The sequence below is a fragment of the Muscardinus avellanarius genome (assembly GCF_963383645.1).
Source record: "Muscardinus avellanarius genome assembly, chromosome: 5".
NCBI classification, from domain to species: Eukaryota; Metazoa; Chordata; class Mammalia; order Rodentia; family Gliridae; genus Muscardinus; species Muscardinus avellanarius.
In genome coordinates, this window is record NC_137790.1 from 103,244,672 (window position 1) to 103,263,968 (window position 19,297).

At 40.2% G+C, this 19,297-nt stretch overlaps 1 protein-coding gene across 1 annotated transcript in view; it reads right to left on the reverse strand.

The window, feature by feature from the left end:
- Nucleotides 1–356: 356 nt before the first annotated feature.
- Nucleotides 357–19,297, reverse strand: part of FNDC3B (fibronectin type III domain containing 3B) — a gene marked incomplete at both ends in the record, with an annotated part of 288,711 nt that continues 269,770 nt past the window's right edge. The window contains 3 exons of the mRNA XM_080696168.1: nucleotides 357–668; nucleotides 10,114–10,241; nucleotides 12,666–12,832. Of these exons, the coding sequence (XP_080552294.1) occupies nucleotides 357–668; nucleotides 10,114–10,241; nucleotides 12,666–12,832 (607 nt within the window). The remainder of the gene's footprint in view (nucleotides 669–10,113; nucleotides 10,242–12,665; nucleotides 12,833–19,297) is intronic.

Sequence of the window (19,297 nt, forward strand, 5' to 3'; positions counted from 1 at the left end):
TAAACTATAACAAAAAATATCAAAGGCTTGCAAAAGACAGTAAAAATAGAATAAAGGCAAATTGGAAAATTTGAAAGAAAACATAAGCTAGCTTTTGGTATCTGGTTTGCTTTTCTTCTTCTTTTTCTCCTTTTTGTTTTTTTTTTTTTAAAAAAAAATCCAGTTTAATCTCTTCCTAGTTTTGCATTTCAAAAAAGGTGCACCAAAACACTTACTTTTTTTTCTAGCTAAATCTGTAAAACAAGAGAAGTATATAAACCAAAGAACAAAAGGGCTTAAAAGGGAGAGTATCTGAATAAATGTGTATATTAAAATGTGTAGCATTAAATTCATACCTCTAGTTCTGCTGGGTTTGTTTACTTCATTAAGAAGTACTGTAATATAAAGGCAAACAAAATGGATAAAGTTGCAAAGCCAAGCACAATGAGGGCTGCAAACTGTTCATCAGTAGGCATCATGCTCTTCATTTTGGGGTCATCTAAGCTCCCCATGTCCCCGGTAAGCATGACCTCACTTCGTTGTAGTACAAAAGCCGCGGAGGGACTGAAAGCTCCGCTGAGCTCCTGAGAGGTGTCTAAACAGCGACGGCACGCGCACACACGGAACCTGTAGTCTGTGTTGGTCTGGAGGCCTGAGATTTGGAATGTGGCTTCTTCCCCCTTATATACCTTCAAGAAAAGGAAAAGTCTCCATTAATTAATTTATAACACTGTGGTCTCTTCAGTGATCACCCGGCAACACCAGGAGCCTGTGGACACTGGTTTGGCTTCAATTTACTCCATAACAACCAAAGTTAAATAGAAAGGTACCTCTCCCCATCTATGATTCATCCATAAAGAAAGGTGTTCTGACTCACTTTGGATAAAGCAGTGTCAAATCCAGTGACTCTGACTTCCACAGAAGGAGAGAAGGCACAACTAGACATGCAGCAGACATTTTAAGCAATAAAGACATATCTAGCTAAATTTCACTAATTTAGGCTATAAATCAGATAGTCTTTTTTCTATTTATAATTATATATTTTTCAAATCCAAAGAATATAATTTATAATAATTATTTTAATTAAGCTTTAGAATCAGAATTAAACTGATAAATGAAGTCATCTTTTGAAAGTGGGTTATTTTTACCATCATTTTGGGTATTATATTATCTCACATTAAAAAAGTAGAAGCAGCCGGGCGTGGTGGCGCACGCTTGTAATCCCCGCGCTTGGGAGGCAGAGACAGGAGGATCGCGTAGGTTTGAAGCCAGCCACGCACACCGGCTTAGGAGACCCTGTTTCCAAATAAAAATGTAAAAATAGGTCTGGGAGTGTAGTCCGGAGGTAGAAGGGCTTCCAGGAACCCCAGTACCACCACCAAAAAAAAAAAAAAAAAAAAAAAAAAAAAAAGTAGAAGCACATCATTTGCCAGTATATTAAAAACCATGTCCAGATACAAATTAGCTTGAAAGTTATTGAAAATGAACGAGTAAGCAAGTGATTTGTTTTTCCCATTACTTAATGATACTGCAACAATCTTTAAAGAAGCACTATTAGTAAACTTTGAACAATAAAAACTATAAAACCAAACTGTTGGCAGAGGAAAAAACGGTAAGTTAGAAAATTCACAAACATACATTTACTCAGAAAACACAATTATTAGAGTCTTTGATATTTCAATAATCATTCCACATTACAAAATATTCACATGTGCCAGGAATGGTGGCGCATGCCTATACTCCCAGTACTTGGGAGATTGAGACAGGAAGATTGAAGGTTCAAGAACAGCCTCAGCAAATAGTGAGATGCTCTTCAAACTAGGAAGACTCTGTTTCTAAATAAGAAATAAAATAAGTCTGGGGGTGTAGCTCAAAGATAAAATGCCTCTGAGTTCAATCCCCAGTACCACAAGAAAAAAAAATTTACATGTATTCTTTTAAGTTTATACCGAGTCATGATGATATTCTTACTAGATAAGCCATAATTTTTCTATCAAATGCTATATTTATTTTAATAGTACACAAAGTACTTGAGCCAAATTACTTAAGTACTCGAGCAAAAAACCTAAAAAATTTAGAAGAGGATGATATGACTTAAAACAAACAAACAAACAAACAAACAAACAAACAAACTCTGAATCATCAAACTTTAAAAAGTATTCTAGCATTACAGTAATGGATGAAATTGTCATATTAGGACAGAAAATAATCATCAAAGATTATATTTCTCCTCAGCAACTTTTAGACAAGATTTTTCACTAAAGATCTAGAATGTTTCTTCCCTTCTATTAGCCCTAATATAATCATCTCAGATACAGGTACAGATGATCAAGATAAAAGAAATGGCTGGTGAATGTACATTACTAAATTATAACATAAAAAACCAAAGGCTTATAAAAGATGGTAAAAATACAATAAAGGCAAATTTTAAAATAAAAAAAAACATAAGAAAACTAGCTTTTGGAATCTGGTTTGCTATTACAGGGACTTGAAAACCACCAGTTTACTTAGAAATTCTTACCACCAGAATTGACTGAGCTATAGGGAGTGCAGAAGGTGGAAGAAGGAGGGAAGCCTCAAAGTTTTCCCACTACAACAGTACTGGTTCAGAAGACTCCGCTAGAGGAGTCGGCAATCCCATTAAAATTACTTGAGAAATTTATGGCTTACATGTGACTCAATAAGCATAGATAGAAAAGAACCCAAACCAAATCCATACTGAGATTAGATGATGAGTAAAAAGGAGGTAAAATTAACTGAACTTTTTTTTTTTCTTTTTTTGTGGTATTGGGGATGGAACCCAGGGGTTTTCTACCTCTGGGCTACACTCCCAGACCTATTTTATATTTTATTTGGAAACAGGGTCTCACTAAGTTGCTGAGAGCCTTGCTCAGTAGCTGAGGCTGGCTTCGAACCTGAGCAATCCTCCTGTCTCAGCCTCCCAAGTACTGGAATTACATTGCACCACCACGCCCAGCTTAATTGAACTCTTTCTACGTGAGTTGCACTGAATGCCTAGAAAGTGCTTAAATATAACTTTTATGTAATAACTGTACTATAAAAGTTAGCTATTTTTTTTTTAGAACTTAAAAAAACCAAATATACCCTGCAAACACAGCAATTACAAGTGATAGAGATGGACATTTTCAACCTGGCAACAGGCTATCTTAATCCAGCTGTCAGTTTTACACATTGATACAAATTCCTTAGAAATGAAAGAGTATTTTCCAGAAAACTAGCTTTGAAACACTCACCAACTATTCAGATTTGCTGGGAATCTACATGTGTCTCCGTGTTTCTAAAGCCTGATGTGTGTGTGACTTTCTACCAAGTGGCAGGACGTCCCCTTAGTGAACACAAGAGCACTGGCCATGTGCTTAGTGATGGGCAAATTGGAAGAAGCAGGAAGAGCTTGCAGTTTACAAAGGGGACTGGACTTCTAATGTCTGCCTGGTATTTAGCCCTTTTCTAAGTTTTTTCTCCCTTATTTTCGTATCTTAAAAGCTGAATTTTGTTTTAATTACCGTACTTTTTACTAAGTCCCAGAAAAACCAACTGTTTGCTTCTTATACTTGCCCAGTCTTACCACTGTCTATGCTATTCCCTCAGTAAGATTTTAAGCATATTACTCCTGGCTTCACAAATTTTGGCATGTGCCTTAGCAACTAGAGTCACCAACAGAGCTTTCCTTCCTTCTCAGATCAACTAAGAAGCAAAGAGCTGTAAAGAAAACTCCTTGTGGTGCTGAGATGGTTCCAACGGTGAGTCTAAACAAGTGTTTTGAGTCTGTTGTCTAGCCACTCCACAGCCAGTTATTTGAGAGTACAGAATATACTCCACAGGTACTGCCTCTCCATAATTACTTATCAACATGTGGGGAGGTCTCGGGAAAACATTTTTTTTCCTTTAAAGAGACCTTTTAGTTATTAATATTCTTTACCTTCTTAATTTGGATTTCATTTCTTAAATCTGAAAGGCTCAAGTTAGTATTTTCTGAGAACAGTCTTTTCCTGGGAACTGTTCATGAAGAAAATGGTTTACAACCTCTGGGGCCCTTACCTGAGTTTGACAGGACAGACAGGCTCCTGAACACTTGCCATCCGGGCCTTGTTCTCCTTTTCGGTCTCAGGTGTACAATTCATTGTGATATTCTAGAGTGTTGCCAAGTCAATGTTGGGGTGCCTGTCAATTTGGAGGAAAGCTGCCACAGAAGCCTTAGCTGCAAGGCTTTCTGATGTGGCTCCTGAATACTTTTAGAGGCTACACATTCTGAAGTGTATTTACATGTATCAAAGGTGAGACGGCAGAGCGCCTGTCCTTCTCTCTGTGGCTTGGTCTGGTTTGACGGGGCCCTTGGAAAGCGCTGGGCAGGCCACTGAGCACAGCCACTGGGTCCTCTCTCTGCCACTTCCTGGCTTTGTGATCTCAGGTGAGTCGACAGTGCTAGGCCTTAGGTTTCTTATCTTTGACAAGGGATGGTAACAATGTTTAATAGTAACAGCACTCCTGGGGGAAATGGAGATCAAATGAGGAAGTGTATGTGACAAATGCTTTGGGAAAGGAACACACTGCAGAAAAATCAACTCCACTGAAATGAATTCTGAGAACACAGTGTGGGTGAGTATCATTGCTTCCATTTAGATATGAAGAAACTGAGGCGCAAGAGGATATTAATTTCTTTAAATCTCCCTGCAAATAGGGAGTAGTGGAACCCAGATGAGACCCTATTTCTTTTGTGTGTGTAGTGGGGATTGAACCCAGGGACATTCTATCTCCAAGCTACACCTCCAGCCCTTTTATTTTTTATTTGAAAATAGCACCTCACTAGGTTGCTGAGGCTGGCCTTGAATCTATGATCCTCCTGTTTCAGCCTCCCAAGTTTATAGGTGTGTACCACCATGCCCGGCATGAGACCTCATTTCTAACTCTGAGATGTTCACCTTGGGAATCACTCCAGCTCTGTCTATGCCATGCCCTTGGGGGCAGTAACACTGCAACCCATTTTAGTCCCCATCTAATGATGACTGGTGAGAGTCCTGGACTGACTGTGACTCCCACACAGCCCTACTATCTCCCCTTGTCCCCATGAAGAACCTGCCAGATACAGAGTCCTGCTGCTCTGTAAGGGAAAGTGTCTTATCTTTCTGATGTTACAGAAAGCAGCTCCCTGACTCAGTCCCGGACACACAAGGACCTGGCGATGTTTCTGTGATGTGGCCTCTTAATTTCTGCTGTCAAAGGATGATGCCACCTCAGATAGCTATTTAACAACCTGTCTCCACACAGCCTTCAAGACTTTGGAAAGTGGCTGTAAATGCCCATTTATATATATCTAAACGATTTCTACAGTTTTCAGAATTTGCATGGCTATATCCTTTTAAAGTTGGCCCAGAGGTATACTTAATTTCTCAGAAACTCAACTCAGAGAATCTTGAATAAAGACTTCACATTTGATGGGATTTCAACTCTACTCCTTAGAGTGAAAATTACTGAAAATGCAAGAAAGCAAAGGAGAGCTACTTTCCCCAGACCATTGAGGAAAAGCTTAGCAAAAGAAACATCAATATCGAATTAAAGGAACCTCCTTAAATGACAAGTCCAAAGTTTTTACTTTAATTTAAAAGTGTTATTATTTTAGCCATTATTGTTGTTTTAATTGGACACGTTCCATCTTTCACAAGCATTGCCAACACACTGTGAACATTACCTTATTTTTTTTTTACATTTAAGGTAAATGGTTTATGGTATTGTGTTGTTATCTCCAGAGCAACAATGAATTGGCCACACAGATGCTCAATGGGTGTTCTCTAATTAAGATCAAAAACTCCAGATTTCAAAGGGTAGATTTTCTTATCCCTTGTTGTTTGAAAAAAGAGGATACTTGCCAACATTAAGCATTCACACTCACACACACACACACACACACACAGCCAACGGATCAGTACAGGCACAGCCATCACTGCAAAATTGGAACCAAAAAATGACTAGGCTGTGTTCAGTGTGTTGACAGAAAATATGACATTCATAATATATTTTAGAAATATTCAACAATGCTCATTAAGCCCTTTGACTTAAAGTTTTAAAGTTTGTAATGCCTAGCTGGGTGTGGTGGCACATGCTTATAATCCCAGTACTTTGGGAGGTTGAGACAGGAGGATTGCTGGTTCAAGGCTAGCCTCATGTACTTAGTGAGGCCTTCGGCAACTTAGTGAGAGAGACCTTGTCTCAAAATAAAGAATAAAAAGAAAATAGGGCTGGGGGTGTAGCTCAGAGATAGAATGTCCCTGGGTTCAATCCCCAGTGCTGCAAACAAAGAAAAAAAAATCCTAATACTCCATTTCTGAGGATTCTAACCTCATAGTTGAAAACTGGTTTTTGTGTGTATCTGTAGCCACCATGGGCATGACACCAACCTTGTCACTCCATCTTCCTTATGATACTGTCCCAGAGTCTAAGAATATGTTCTACACTTAGTATCATTACAGGAACAGTGGTCTAAGGTTCAAGAGTAGCAAGGACACTCGTAAAGGGAGGAGGAGAGGGGGGAAGGCCCGGCTCTTTTTTTTTTTTTTATTTTGAAACCGGGTCTCACTGAGTTGCAGAGGGCCTCACTAAGTAGCTGAGGCTGTCCGCGAACCGCGATCCTCCAGACTCAGGCTCCCGAATGCTAGGATTACAAGCGTGCGCCACCACGCCCAGCTCTGACCCTGTTCTCATCTCTCAATGTCGACATTTTCTTTATAAAGTATTGCTGTATGAACATGGATAAGAATATGAAAATTTTGGTTTATTTCTTACATATGCATTAAACTTGTCTGTGCAAAAAATCAGGCAAATGTAGAGATATAATTTTTATACTTCCAAGAATACTTTGCAATTAATGCTGTTTGAAAAAAAGTTTAAGCTTCCTAAAAAATATTGTTTTTGAAATGCTTATTAAATGGCAGAAAAGCCAAATGGATATATTCCTGTATTACAATGCAGAGTAAAATTTTAGGTATGGATTTAATACTTTATTAGACGGTTTAGCTACTAAAACCTGCTGCTTGTCCCATATGATAACGGAAGAGAGGCAAATCAGAACAGAACCAGGGCAAACTCGAGTCAGGGTTCCAAGCAAAATGTCACGGAAGGCCACAGCCGTCTCATAAGTTGCCTGCAAAAATAAGCTATGGGAGAAGAACACCCTCCTTTTATGAGCAATTTTTTTTCCACCTAAGTTATAAACATCACTGTATCTGTTCCATGTTGAACTTTACTGCAGGCATAGATCACATGGCTGCCTTCAAACTGCCTCTTTCATGCATGCATTTACTGAGTGCCTACCTATGTACCAGTCTTGGGAAAATAAAAATAAATGATGCAGCTCAACATGAGTGGCGCTCGACTGACCAGTGCCGTAGGAGAGGACCGCACAGTGCGCCGTGAGAGCCTGCCAGCCTCCGTCCTGCCGAGGTGGCTGTGCCAGCGGCTGCCTCTCATCGCTTTTGTTCTGCCACTGTGAATTCAAAGCCCATTGCCTCTCATCCCTGAACTATAATTATTTTAACCATTCCCCTGTAGACATAATATAAATAGCCTTCATGTCCAGAACAAGTAAAGGAAGTACTCAAAACATCATGTTAATGTTTACTGAATAGGGAGAAGAAAAAAAATCCCACGAAAAACCCACCAGAACAAATTGTTCCTGACTCATTCGTGGCTTCTCGTGTACTGTGACTAGTTTTACTCATTTCTTGGTAAAGGTGGGAAACACATGGACATATGAGGAATCTCCACTTATTAAGCCTACCCAACGTTCTGTGTTTTCATCTGTTTTTCTTTTCCAGAGAAAAAGACAAAGGTTTTATTTAGAAAACTGAGTGATTCAAGGGGGAATGCAGTCCACAGCCCATCTCGAGAGAGAGAGTGGGGGGCACCTTATAGAACCCCCACGAGGGGGTGGGTGAGGTCGCACAGTGGAGGGCTGGATTTCAATCTTAAGAAAACTTGCTCATAGTTGTTTTTGATAAGACAAGTATTCTAAAGCATATATAAGATTGTGTATTATTTTATATCCATGAGTTTAAATATATAATGTTAAACAAGTGAATTCTAAACAGCCAATCAGTTAATAAAATCTAAACAACGTGCCTTTATTTTAGCAGATTCTGACATGTATGGCTATTGAGAAAATAATACTCCCCTTTCACTGTGAAACATCAGTTATTTGTGCTTTGAGAAGCAGAACATTTTTCCAAGAAGAGGTAAAAAAGTACAGTGCATGGAATAAAAGGGTTTTAAACTATAGCAAGGAACATGCAACAAATAAACCATCAGAAAATAAATTATTGTCAAATGATAAGCTATGCAATTTACTAACCCTGTGTATTTGTGTGGTTGCGTGCGCGCGTGTGTGTTTGTATGTATATGTATATTTTGGTGCTGGGGATTGAACCCAGTGGCATTCTATCTCTGAACTGTACCCTCAGACCTATTTTTTATTTTGAAACAGGGTCTCACTAAGTTGTTGAGGCTGTCCTTGAACTTTGCAATCCTCCTGACTCAGCTTCCCAAGTTCTGGACTTAGAGGCTTAAACCACCCTGCCCACCCTAACACCTTATACTTAACCATTTTTACAATGCCATATATTAACAATAACCACATCTAATAGGAAAAATTCTATTTGAGCTGAGCCCTGAAGTCAATCATACATATCTTTCTGATAAGGTGAAACAATTATACATATGAAATTGCTTTCTATGAAATGGAATATGCTGTATAGAAGTGAAAGGAAAGCATAGTGGTATGCTTTTATTTAAGAACAACAGTGGAAGCTTTTGTGACTTACTCCACTGATGTAAATCAATGCTGGCAAATGTCAGATATAGGACATTGTTTTCGCAAAATGTATCTAAGATAACTCAGCCTTTTATCTGATACTTCATAAATGTCCAAAGATTTATTTGATATATATTTTTTGGTGGTACTGGGATTGAACTCAGAGGCATTGTACCTTCAAGCCATACCCCAGCCTGATTTTATTTCTTATTTGAAAACAGGGTTAGATGAGAGTCTCACTACTTGCTGAGGCTGTCCTTGAACCTGTGATCCTCTTGTCTCAGCCTCCCAAGTTCAGGGATTACAGGTGTGCACCATCATGCTTGGCTTTTCTTTGATTTTTAAAACACATCTTACTCAAAGTATTCTTTATTATGACATAAGAAACATTAACCAGCAATTTAACACAAATTCTGATTCTAACTGCTTTCTACTTGTATATTTGGAGTCTCAATAGCCAAAAAAAAAAGAAGGCTTCAGAGGCCAGGTGACATTTATCTTCAACCTTAGGTGGTCAATCTAAATGAAAATTTAAAAGTGCCAGTGAAGGATGGGCCTTTGTTTCCGTTTTTATAAACAGCATTATATCTGATTTTACAAAACAGTTGCTAAGTTCCAGAGAACATTATGGAAACCTACAGAGTACCTGAACCCTTCATGGCTAGTCACCTGACAATGGTGACTCTGGCAGAATGAAGGGCCAACAAGAGGTGTCTGGACATATGCCAGTTATGTTCACCCCATAGAGGCTGACCATGCGATTTAGTCAACCTTGCTGCTCAAACTAGTCCCTGGAAGCCTGAATCCCCACCCCAGAGAGCCAAAGCAAAATCTGCATTTTTATCGATTCCTGGATGATTCCTATGCACATCAAAGGGAGACAAGCCATCACCTAAAGCTTCAAGGCCTCAAAGGCCCATGCGTCACCTCTCTACCGCTCCACTGCAGTTCCCAGGAAAGAGGTAGGTCTGACCTACTTCCCCTCTATAGTAAAATCACTGGCACTTAAGTTTTCAATTACATGCAGACTTTGATATTTGCAAAGTCACTGCCAATATTAAATACAAATATAAAACTTAAAACTCTTTGCAAGATGAGCTTATACTGGAGAAATGAAAAGTTAAGATGAATACCACTTCAAAAAAAATGGCATGTAAATAAGGGCTTATATACCATGGAGAACCGGGTTCCATGTGGATGGCAGGCATTTTCAACCCATGACTTGTAAGAAAGATGTAGTTCACTGAAACATTAGTGGCCTGCAGCTAGCCTGACTGATGAGTCACACACATGCCACACACACTGGTTCTTACCTGTTTGTATTCGGATTCTCTTCCAACCAATACCTGCAGAATGTAGTGAACAGAATCGCCTTTCATTGGTGGTACTGATTCCCATGAAATTTCACATGTATTTCCTTCTAACTGTGTTACTCGAGGTGCTGCAATAGAAATCCACATATCCAGCTCAAAATTCAAAGCATCACATTAAGAGTAAATATTTTACTATTAGTGAGAATCCTGAGAGTGAGATTGGGCCTGTATAAATCCCAAGAAGCGGTCTTCCTATAAACCCAGTAAGATGTCCCGTAGGCACAGAGGAGTCATTGTGACAGGAAAGCCATAGTCTTCTCTCATTACCCCACTTTTGTTATTTTTTTTTTCCTGCTATGGAATACCTTGTGTGGTTTAGGCCCTGTGCCAGGCACACAAGGAGATGTGGAAAATAAAGACCAAGTCCATTTTCAAGGAACTTAAGATCTAGAACAGGGAAAGGGAGAGCAGCTACAAGGCTTGTATACACAGAAAAAGAACAGATTAATGGATTAACATGGCAGGGACAGAGCATATCTAGGCAAGAGTCTAAGGAAGGTGTGAGAAAAAAATCCCACAGGGTGGGAAACAGTGAAAGCCTTTGGAAATTAAGTTATATTTATTTTTTTTAGATTATTTTTATCTACTAGATTCATTGTTCTCATTTAAAGCCAAACTATATTACTCTGTAGTAAAGTACATAAAATATTATAGACCCCTTCCTTCCTGGCAATGCTAGGAAATAGAGTCAGGGTCTCACATGTGCTGGGAAAATGCTCTACCACTGAGCTGTATACGCAACCCTTACAATGTTAAAGATTTTAAAAAGACTTTCTCATAGCTTCTGTTATAGCTACAGCTTAATTCAATAGCTGATATTTTCCTATTTTGTAGCTTCCTTCTGGATTCACTTATACTTTAATTTCTAATTCCACACAATTAATTCTTTAGAGGTAGTTGCTTCTATTTGCCATTCTCTACAATATAATATAGTTTCATAAAAATAAAAGTTTTTTTTTTAGAAAAAAAGCCCAGGTTGAAATTACTTGGGCTAAAACTCCAAGCTATTTATGAAAGATTACATAGGAATTTTATCAGACTAAAAAGTCCTTGAGCTAAGATAACAATTCTCTGAATCTAAGAGTGAGAGGAAGATGACCTGGCCACAAGGCAGTGTGGGGAGACACAAGTGCTGCTCTAGTTTCCATAAAATAAATACCTGCTAAGACTCTGAGACAAAAGCAAATCCCTCAGTACCAGAAAGATCTCCACTCTGGGATTCAGTAAATGTGGCAACTCTTTCTTGGTATCCATAAACCAACTAACCACATAACCACAACATGCTCAGGGATCATCTCAGTTAGAGCTGAAAGGCAAAGCTGCACCCAAGGGTCAGGGCACTCGCTGCCTAAGTGAACCAGCAGGGCCCCACCTGGGACCACATTTATACCAGTTTCTTTTCACATGGAAAAGGAGCTACCTCTGAGCCAGTGGGGCAGGGCAAAGGTGTTTACCACAAACCAGCCTTGGAAGGAGATGTGAAAAACCTTTGCGGAATTCAAGCCAGCCCCTACAGCCTCTTGGCCTCCTGTAATTGACACTGTGCCCTGATGGCAGCTGACTCAGTGTGCCCATGTGGAAGCGCCTGGGCCCAACACATATGGACCTTCCTCATAGGCCCCTGATCTCCTGTCAGCTGAAGGAACATCTGAGCAGCAGCAGGACAAAACCCTAGTGCTGCTCGCCCCAAAAGTCAAGCAGCAGGGTTGCCAAAGAACCTGGTGTTTGAGTGAGAAGGACAGGGGCGTTGGGTGTTGGCAAGCAGGCTCCCACTCCAGTTGCTGTCCACCAGCCTTGCAGGCTGGCTGCCAGTCAGGCACAACTCTGTGGCTGGAAATAGGGGACACGGGCTCAGCAGATACAGTGGATGGTTCACTCTCAGAGAGAGATGAGGCAGATGTAGGGTCTTAAGAATTCTGGTGCACTTGATCTCATTTAGAGGGAAAAGCAGGAAACCAGTCACTTAAGACCTCAAGATAAACACTAAATATTGCAGCTGCAGCTTTCCAGTGGTGCCTCTCCACAGCAAGCTCCCGGGGTGCAGAGGAGAGGCTGCGGAGCTTGCCTGGGTCAGTCCTCAATCTCCAGGCAGCGAAGTCATGAGAGTGCCAACCTCTGTTCCTCTGACTGTCTTTGGCAAAGGAGAATCCCATCCTCGCTTGGCACACAGTGCTCTAACACCAAGAATTCACTCTCATTTCTGACCCTGAACCCGTCACTTGGGTCTGTCTTATGCTTGTCTATCACTTCTGGGGATGAGAATATGTCACTTGCAAGAGACATTCACGTCTTGAGATGGCATTATCTGTAGACCCTGTCCTTGAACACTTCTTGTTTCATCTCTCCCGCTGCCCAAACTTTTTAGCATGTTCTCTTACTTCTACTATGTTGACAGAAATGTTGAGAGTATATTTAGAATTCAGACCCCTGCTCTTATGTTGTGACACATTCTTACTCTCACAGAACAGCTTGACAGTCTACTTCTTACAAACCTTTGATGGTGGGAGGGACACTTTTGGTTGTGCTGAAGGTGTAGGTTTCCGAGAAGGGCCCTTCCCCAGCCTCGCTCGCCGCCTGAATTCTAAAGGAATAGCATGTGAATTCCGTCAGTCTCTGGACCTTGTAGGTATGGCTGGGTCCTCTGTAGATTGAAATAAACCTAGAGGAAGGTGCAGAATCCATTAGCCATCTGAACTCAATGACAAGAAATTAATTATAATGAAGACTAATGTAGTCTAGGCCAACTTGATAAATGCTTTTCATACAGTTTGAATCAACCGGTTGCTATGTTTTAGTTAAGTTTACTTTCAAGTAAATGTTTACATAAAAGAAAAACACAAGGGTTTAAGTACATATAAAGACTAGAATGAGGTTCCTTTGTATATGGCCTAAATTCTAAAAATATCATTTGTTCATGTTTTTGTTAATAAAACAGAATTTTCAAGTGTTTCATTATGATTATATATAGATAAAATCTGATGTTAACTTTTATTCTATTATGTACTAGGTAATAAAGGTCACATTAATTAGACATTTGAGAAACAAGATGTCCTCTTTACCCAAAATTTCCAGATAACTAAGGTTTAAGAAATTTTTAAAATTTTAACCTTTATTTTTACAAGAACTTTCAAAACCTCTTTCCCAGACTTGCAAGAAGGTATTTAGGATGATAGATATTTGAGAAAGCATGCTTAAAAAAAAGAAGAAGAAAAAAAGAAATGACCATGTTCAGAATAATCCATCAGGTTAATTAAACTAATGGAAAAACAGCAAGATGGGCACAGTTTAGACTGGTAGGATTTTGGCTTCTTCTCCCATCAGATCCAGAATTATTTTATACTTCTCTGCTAATTATTTCCATGAAACATAGCATAAAAGACACACACACACACACACACACACACACACACACACACAAAAGCCCTGCCCTGCATTTTAGGTGTTTTCCCACAGGCTACCGAAAACAGTCTTTTCACAATAAAACTGGAGTACCTAAACTACAATATGCCGTTGCTGGAGTCAGGGGTTCCAATACTTCAGAGGCCGAGACAGGAGAACTGCAGGGTCAAGGTCAGCCTCAGGAACTTGGTGAAGTTCTCAGTAACCTAGTGAGACCCTGTTTTTCAAATACAAAATACAAAATAGGGCCAGGCACACACTTGTAATCCCAGCATTTGGGAGGCTGAGACAGGAGGATAGTGGTCCGCAGACAGTCTCAGCTACTTAGTGAGGCCCTCTGCAACTTAGTGACACCCTGTTTCAAAATAAGGAATAAAAAATAGAGCAGGGGGTGTGGGTTGGAGGTCAAATGCCCCTGGGTTCCATCCACAGACCAGCAAAAAAATTAAAAATAAATAAATAAAAGGGTTCAGAGGTCAAATGTTCCTGGGTTCAATCTCTAGCGCCACCAAAAATAAGCAAACAAACAAATACATAGATTTTAAGTGTAAAATTTTGGAAATAACATAACTTCTCATAAGTTAGCCAGTACTTAGTAGATTCTGGATCTGATCGCACTGGTTCAGGGACACTCTGAGAACAACTACCCGAGTCACTCCAAGCACACCGCCTGGGTCCAACCCAGGATGTCTTCACTGCCACTGTTCATCACAGCATCCTAGGACAAGCCCCTGTCTTTGGATATTCCTAGAAGCCGGCCAGTAAGAGAATGATAATTCAAAATGCCTCAGTCTTGGCTGAGAGGGCCTAAGAGATCAACAGGACCTATGCGCAGTAATTCTTAACATCTGCTGTGTTCTGGGCTCTGTGGATGTGGAGGTGAACAAAGCCCAGCTCCACAGGTCAGCTGGTCCCATGTGGACATAGGCCAGTAGCCCAAAGGCCAGCAGCAGTATTTCCATATGCTGGAGAATAGTCCAGGGTGGCTGAATGGATGGGTATAGACAGAAAGACTAATCAACTTTTGTTTTTTTAAACAAACCTGTCTGATTCATTATGTACTTTAAAATATTCAGGTTTTCACCAGCCTTTTTCTTTTCTACTTGTTTGTTTGTTTGTTTATTTATTTATTTATCCAGGCAATACTGGGGATGGAACCCAGGGACATTCTATATCTGAGCTACACTCCCAGCCCTTTCTTTCTTTATTTTGAAACAGGGTCTCACTGAGTTGGAAAGGATCTCACTAAGTAGGAGCTGAGGCTGTTCATGAACTGCAATCCTCCTGTCTCAGCCTCCCAAATGCTGGGATTACAAACATATGTCACCATGCCTGGCTTTTTTTTTTTTTTTTAATGATACTAGGAATTGAACTCAGGGCCTAGGGTCATTCTACCCCCAAGCTACACCCTCAACCTTTTATTTTTTATTTAGAAACAGGGTCTTGCTAGGTTGCCTAGGCTGGCCTTGAACCTGCAGAGCCTCACTGGGATTACTGGCATGCGCCACTATACCTGGCAAATCACAAGCTTTTGCAATGAGTCCCCAAGCCCTAGTCGTGCCGTTCTGCCAGTGTTGCTGTAAAAGAAGATACCTTTTACTCGAGGCTGAGCATTTTTAATTTCAGGGAGAGACAGCGTCCAGGCTGAAACCCACAAATACCATGGCAACCTGCTTGGTACTCTTGACACATTACCACCTTAATGAAGACATCCTTGCTAATGCTAGAGGCAAACAGCTATTTATTAACTCAGCCTCACCTGGCTAGACTCTCTAACCATTCCCATTAGAATCTAACAGTAATAATTACCCTTAATTACATCACAAATGAAAGTCATGATTTAAGAAGTAGAAGTGTTACATCTCCATTACAAACTTGCCATAAAGCTCAGTTTTCAAGACAGTCATTAGGAACAGTACTACTTTCCTGCTATACTACACTCATGAGAGTATTTCCTTTTGAAAATAGGTTTAATATGTTTGTGCCCAGGTTAAATTATATATATAGGCAGTAGCACTCACAGTCACAAAGAAATTCACTGAAGCACATTCAGTTCTCAAAATTTGCAGAATAATCTAAATTGAGCAAATAGCATACAATTTCAAATACATCAAAACTTACTGTTTGTAGGCTAGCTATTTTATTCCTTTAAATTATTGTTTTGTTTTTGTACCAGTGTTTTATTAATCACTTAAAATTGTATACCAATTTATAAAAAGCACTGTGGAAATAGCAGATAGCAATGACAAATTTAAAATTTTGCCATTATAGAGCATTTATTCATGTTCTAAGATAGTGTTACTAAAAATACAAAAGAGGTTGCATCTGTGTTTAGAAACGGTGAGAGCGACTGTGGAGGTTCTAAAGCCCCTCACCCCAAGATATTGCTGCTTAACTCTTTTTTCTTGGTGCACTGTAATTGCACATCACAGTGGGGTCAGAGCGACAGATACACGCACTCAGCATTGGTTGGGCTTCCTTCCAGCTCCCACACCACCGCCCCCTTCTCCTAGGCAGTCTTTACATTAAGATAAGCAACTTCATGTATGAACAAAGAATCTCTTGAGTACTTTCCATCATCATCATCTCCTCTTTCTTCTCCCACCTCCCTCTCTGAATTCCTCTCCTGCATCCCACTAGTGTTTCTTCTCATTTATCGAAGATCTTCTTTGTTTTCCTGTTTCTCTCTAGATTCTACGTGAGAACATATGACCCTTCACTTTGTGACTGGCTAATCCCACTAAGCATAATATTTCTGAGTCCTGTGAATGACATGATTGCTGAGCTCTATAAACATGGATATATATGTGTAATAATCTGGGAATCGATTCCTTTGGGAAGATCCCCAAAAGTGGTATGGCTTGGTTATGAGGTGGCTCCACTCCCAGTCTTTTAAGGAACCTTCATACCGATAACTACCGTAGCTGTACTAATTTGCAATCCAACCAGCAGTGTATAAGAGTTCCTATTTCCCTACATACATCCTTCTCTAGCATTTATTGCTGTGGGTGTCTTGATGAGTGCCATTCTAACTGGGGTTAGATGGAATCTCATTGTCGTTTTGATTTTCATTTCCCTAATTACTAATGATGTTGAATTTTTTTTATATACTTATTGGCCATTTGTATTTCTTCTTTTGAGACGTGTCTATTCAGATCAACTGTTCACTTTTTGTTTGGGTTCCTTGTTTTTTTTAGCATGAGTTTTTAAGTTTCTTACATATTCTAGGTATTGAGGAAGTCTCTATCAGTGCCCATTTGTTAGAGACTCAGACCTATGCTCTTTTCAAGTAGTTGCGAAGTCTCTGGCCTGATTTATTGATCTCCTATCCATCTTGAGTTGAGAGATTGGAGTTTAGTTCCATTTTTTTTTTTTTTTTTTTTTTTTTTTTTTTTTTTTTTACAAATGTTTAACCAGTTTTCCCAGAATCATTTGTTGAAAAGGCTGTTTCTCCAACATGTGTCCGGCCACTTTGTCAAAGATCAAATTGCTATAGATATGAGATTTTCTTTCTGTATCTTCTATTCTGTTCTGTTGGTCTACGTGCTTTTGTGCCAACACAATGCTGTTTTTATTATTACAGCTTTGTAGTATAGTTTGAAGTCAGGTATTGTGATGCGGGGTTTTAAGTTTAACCACCTTGCTTCCAGTGCAGGAAAAGAAGCAGAAGGCCAGCTTGTGGCTGGGACCCCTGGGACAGCAGGCTGAGCACTGGCAGCCTGGTGCTCCCAGCAGAAGGAGCTGAGAGTGCGAGGGAATGGGGCAGTTCTTTCTCTAGAAGCACATGTCTGACCAGTCCTTAAAGTAGCCCACTGTCTACGGTGGTGGTAATAAATCCTGGTCTGCTTTTTGTTCTGATGAGCACTATGGCTGACCTTCCTCCCCACCAAAAGGGCATTTGAGAAAACTCGCAAATGTGTATAGGAATAGTTGAAATAAATGTCAACTAATACCCGTGTCATGTAATTAACCGGGTCCTGAGTCCTCAGTACATGCAGGCGAGCGACAATGGGCGCAACGTAGGCGCCTGGGTGAAAGGGCATGTTATGGAAGAGATGCATCAGGAATCCTAAGAGGATTAGGCAAAATAACTCAAGGCAGCCAGGCATCAATTGTCAGTCCCACACAAAATCGTCACCAAGAAGAAACATGTCTATCCTCTCCAACCTGCACCCTAAAATGGGCACACAGACCCAAGGTCAGAAGGGCTGAGCAATGAGGCAAGATGGTGTACCCAGTGCCACCGGCATCGTCTTTTTTTCCATAGTACTGGGGATTGAATTCAGGGGTGTTCTACCTCTGAGCCATACCCCAACCCCCAGTCTATACTATATTATTTTGAAATAGGGTCTCACTATGTTGCTGAGGCTGGCCTTGAACCTGTGATCCTACTGTCTCAGTCTCCAAAGTGCTGGGATTTCAGGGCTGTGCCACCACGCCCAGCTCCCCAGTGCCTCTTTGAGGACCTTCTCCTGTCATCTAACTCTGAGGTTTGAGCAAGAGTCACACACTGGGAGACATTGAAGACAGACATAGCAAGTCTACATATACTTAAACACTGATACTTGTTGCATCTTAAAGGTTCTTCTTGCCCTTTATTCTCAAGGAAATAAAAAGATACAGGAGCAGGAAGAACTGAGATTATGGGATAAAAGCTGAGAAAGAGTGAGTTTTACGGTTTTTTTTTATAATAGGGAGATAATTTGTCAGTAATTTCTAATTTCATGTCATTTTATTCTTTTCATCAAAGAAATTCATTAACTGCATGCATTCTAGTGAAACTTGACATATGAGTGAGATAATAAATCAGAAAACAAAATCCTTTATAAAATTTCACCTTTCAATTTTAGGTTTCTGACAATATACTCTGCTTGTGATAAGAGCCAATTTGGCACTTTAGTTCAAGGATTATAATTTAAAAACCCTTAAGGGGAGCCAGGCATGGTGGTACATGCTTGTAATCCCAGCATTCTGGAGGCTGAGACTGGAGGATCGTGGTTCGAGGACAGCCTCAGCTACTTAGTGAGGCCCTTTGCAACTCAGTGAGACTCTGTTTCAGAGTAAAGAATAAAAAATAGGGCTGGAGTGTAGCTCAGAGATAGAATTATTTCAATTCCCGGGGGGTGGGGGGAGCAGGTTCTGAGACCAGAATCGAGCCTGTGAGTTGTGAAATCTGGTAATTTTTTTTCATCCATACCAGAATGTAAAGATATTGAAGGTGAAAAGCCCAGCACAGCCCAGCTCATGATGAGAGCTCAATACTTCGAATTACCAAGGGCTCTGGACCCTGTCCCACAAGTGCCCTTCAGGGATCCAAGTCAGAGAGAAGACTCCATGGCCTCAGCTCCTACCATGCAGACCTCTAAATGCTGGCTACTGACCCGGTGGGAACAGGTCAACCTACAATTGTGAGGTTCTTCTGCACCTATTATGGCTCATGGCAGACATTCAGCCCTCTATCAACTTACCAGCTCAATCTGGTGGCCATGGAGTAAAAATGAAATGTTTAGTGTTGTTTTCATTACACGTATGTTCCTGCACTGATAAGAGCAACAAAGATATGCATTATGTAAGTAGGTGTCATGGTTTCTAGAATGTAGTATGTGCTCAATTAAGATACCAGGTCATTTTAGTATTAGTTCAGGCTGAGGCACATGTGGCCCTGGCACCTGCTGTGGTATTACAGTTCCTTAAAGGTGTTCCAGGAGTCTTGGTGATATCTCTG